Here is a 3,708-nt window from a genome sequence, read left to right on the forward strand (position 1 = left end):
ATCAAATAGGCATTTGCAACCACCAAGTATTTAATATAAAATAAGAAACATAGCCTATTAGAATTAAATTCTCCTAGCAATGCCGTTGGTCCAACTCTCCAACGACTCTACTTGGTCCAACTCTACTCTTCTCCTAAACAGGTTGCCTCCCACCTCCTCCATATGTCTTCACTTCTACACTTACCCCTCGTGTGGTCACACGCCCACCTCAACAATTTTATTCCCCATATTCATGTGTATGCCTTTTTTTCCATTCACCATTTTGCATTGCTAATCATAGATCATTCTATAGGACTCACCTTTCAATTCCAAAGTTCCAATGGCAATTTTTTATCACATAAGACTACAGCAGCCTGTCATTTCAACCATGTTCTTCTTAGCCATTCCTCATCAATCTCTCCATCTTTCTTCTAACAATTATCCCAATTAACAAAAATGTCATTCCTAAATACTTCAAACCTGGATATGCTTACCTCATCTTCTGCCTCTCTATCAAACTAACAAATAGCCAACAAAATGCATACATAAACTTATTGCAGCTACCATGACATAGTCGAATTTATAGTGACTTCTCTCAGTTCCATGATAAAGGTATTCCCAGTTAGCAGCATGATGGGATTTCCAAGGTGTTTGCTTTTCGAAAATAATCTTGATAAGAACTTATGAGGTACTACAACAATACTATGTACATAAACGGACTAAAGATGTAACTAAAAACTTAATATCTCTTGTAGACTTTTTGGAACCGAGAAAAAGCTTGCTCTATACAACCATGTATGGAATAGAACTTCTAAAAGCTCATGATTTTGTGGTTGACTCATGGATCATGCCGATGATTTGATTATGCTTATGATTGTTCATTGACTAGAGAAAAACAGGGAAATCGTTGTACTCGGTTGAATAGAGCATAAGAAGCCCAAAAGCAAATTGCATAACTTTTAAATTAAAATAAACAAATATATAGCTTTCGGAGTCCCCAATTGTCCAACATTCGGCCTTCCATGGGCATTCTTTGAATGTATATAGCTTACCAGACAAGTAAGTAGCTTTTGGAGTCCCCACTTGTATATAGCCTTTGGCCTTCCTTGAAAAATAACAAGGTTCCTCCTGTCTTTTTTGAAAAAGATATCCATACATGAAAACTTATATGTATAGCTCTCACAATTTAGCTATCAATGAGAGCATTAAATATGCATATGAGACGTGAAAATTACATAATCATCACAAACGGTGCCTCTCTCCTCGATCTTAATGTGCCAAATTCCCTTATCCGGATAGTAGATAGATAGTGAAACAAGTCAATTTTCAATTCGTTTTGCACTTCAATTGAAGAACATATTAGTAGCAAGAGATAACAAGAAAACAGGAAAAGAGATGGAAAGTACATTACAGAAATGAACTTATTGTGCTCCACCTACATTGGGGTGATACTGAAAATAAAAATTAGGTTTTCTAGAGCTCGCACCTATAAAACTGTGACATCTAAAACCTCTCCATATCATGAGGCTCAAAACCAAAGAGGCATTGGAAATGCTTCTATTTGATAGACTTCTACATTAGAATCATTAGTCTACATGGTTCTGAAATCACTCTTAAACTAAAGCCCACACAAAGTTCAACAACAACAAAAAGTATAACATAATTAAGAAAAAGTAGATGAGTTTCAGCACACGAAAGAAAATTCAAATGACTCACGGTATCATCCTCTTCTGAATCGCTGGAATCTAATGATTCAGCACAAATCCCACCAGCAGCATTAGCTCCAAACTTGGAAGCAGCAGAAGAAGAAGAAACTGACGACCGCGTCGCTCCGACTTGTGCAGCAGGAAGCTGAAGAGGAGACACCACAGCCGTGGAGGTTTTACCCACCATTCGTGCTTCGAGTTTTGCAATTTTTGATGGTAAAGATTGGTCGGATTGATTAGAGGAGTTTGAGGTGAAGTGTAAAAGCACGTCCTCTGACATTGTTAATTGATTGGGCTGAAGAAAACCTTATTCGACAACAGTTTTAAAAACCCGGAAGCTCGAATTAAACTGATGACTACAAACAGTTGAAAATGGTGCATCAATGAGATCGCATGTCAGAATGGGAACGTTTCTGACAATGATCGAAGGTTAGGATGATTGGGGATTTTGGGAGGGAGTGTCTCTTGACGATTAGGGTTTTTTTAAGAAATCTTCTGGGTGTGGATCGATATGTATGGGTGGTAAAGGAGAGGAATAAGCAGAAATGTCTTTCGAAGGGGTTAAGCTTTATTGCCTGTGCTTTAGACAAAGGTTGTTTACTTGTTTTTGTTAACAATTAGTGGCATATGATTGTTTATTTGAAACAATTTATATCTTTTTAAAAAAATACTTATTATAAGTTACAATTGTTTAATTTTTTTAAAAACTTCTTATTACTGGTTTGGTATCGTTATAAGTTGTTTATCTAAACACTTAAAAGTGTTTATTATCGGTGTTATACCGGAATAAGTCAATAAGTTACTTTTATAAGCAAATCCCTAACACCCCCTTAAATAAATAAAAAAGCTTTTATTCTAAGGTGGCGTTTGGTTCAAATAATATTTTTGGATAGAACGAAATATGTTAAATAAATTTGACTTTGAAAGAATTGGAATGGAACGTTGTCAGGTTTGACCACCTGTTTGGTTGGCATATATTGGAATGGAATCTGTTAAAGAATTGGAATCTGTCTGTTTGATTCACAGAATGTAGCTTTGGAATTGGAATGAAATATCGGTAAATGACCAAAATGTCCTTTTTTAAAAGATTTAATTTTTTTAAAACTAAAAATATTTTAACAAAATAATTAATTAATATGTAAAACAATATATAATACACAAACCAAATATAACCTTAAGTCAAACGACGTTACTAAATCAACGGTGATCGGTGGCGGTTCAGATCGGTGGTGGTCCGTAGTGGTTCAGATGGTGGTGGTCCGCAGTGGTTCAAATCGATGGTGGTTCGTGGTGGTTCAGATGAAGGTGGTCAGTGGTGGTTCAGATTGATGGTTTTTCAAATCGTATGTGGTCAACGGTACCTGACGGTAATTCAGATCAGTGGTAGTCGCAGGTAGTCGACAGTGGTTCAGATAGTTGGTGGTCTGTGGTGGTTCAGGTGGCGGTATCAAATATGGTTAAGATCGGCGGTGGTTCAAATCGGTGATGGATCATATTGGTGGTTGTTCAGATTGGTGATGGTCGGCGATAGTTCAGATCAGCGGTGGCCGACGGTGATTCAGATCGGCAGTAGTTGGTGATGGTTCATATTGATGGTGGTTCAGATGGTGATGGTTGACAGTGGTTTAAATCGGTGGTGATCCATGGTGGTTCAGATGGTGGTCACCGATGATGGTTCAGATCGATGGTGGTCCAGATCGACGGTGGATCAGATCCGTGGTGGTTCAAATCGGTAGTGGTCGACAGTGGTTCAAATCAACGATGGTTCAGATCGGTGTTAGTCCATACAACAATATGCTTTTATCTACACACATCTTAGCCCATACAGGGAGTAATGGAAAAAAAATGTAAGCACCCCCTAATTAGATTAAAGGTCTATGCTCCTGGTACTCGACAGCAACAACACTAAAATGGTTTAGAAACTATACCTTTTTAAGTGAGTTCTCGAGAAGACCATTTGATGACCAGAGTACTAAGCTGGAATTTTGTATTCTTGTCTAGTCCTTAACCAGGGAACCACGTC

At 37.6% G+C, this 3,708-nt stretch overlaps 1 protein-coding gene across 2 annotated transcripts in view; it reads right to left on the reverse strand.

Moving 5' to 3' along the window:
- Positions 1-2,185, reverse strand: part of LOC112502148 (serine/threonine-protein kinase TOUSLED) — a 19,228-nt gene extending 17,043 nt beyond the window's left edge. For both annotated transcript variants that reach the window (XM_025105981.1, XM_025105980.1), the window contains exon 1: positions 1,696-2,185. In XM_025105981.1, coding sequence (XP_024961749.1) covers positions 1,696-1,965 — 270 coding nt within the window. In that variant the 5' untranslated portion in view covers positions 1,966-2,185. The remainder of the gene's footprint in view (positions 1-1,695) is intronic.
- Positions 2,186-3,708: the final 1,523 nt, after the last annotated feature.

This window comes from Cynara cardunculus, unplaced genomic scaffold, assembly GCF_001531365.2.
Source record: "Cynara cardunculus var. scolymus isolate 2C unplaced genomic scaffold, CcrdV1 Un_Scaffold_995, whole genome shotgun sequence".
Classification (NCBI taxonomy): Eukaryota; Viridiplantae; Streptophyta; class Magnoliopsida; order Asterales; family Asteraceae; genus Cynara; species Cynara cardunculus.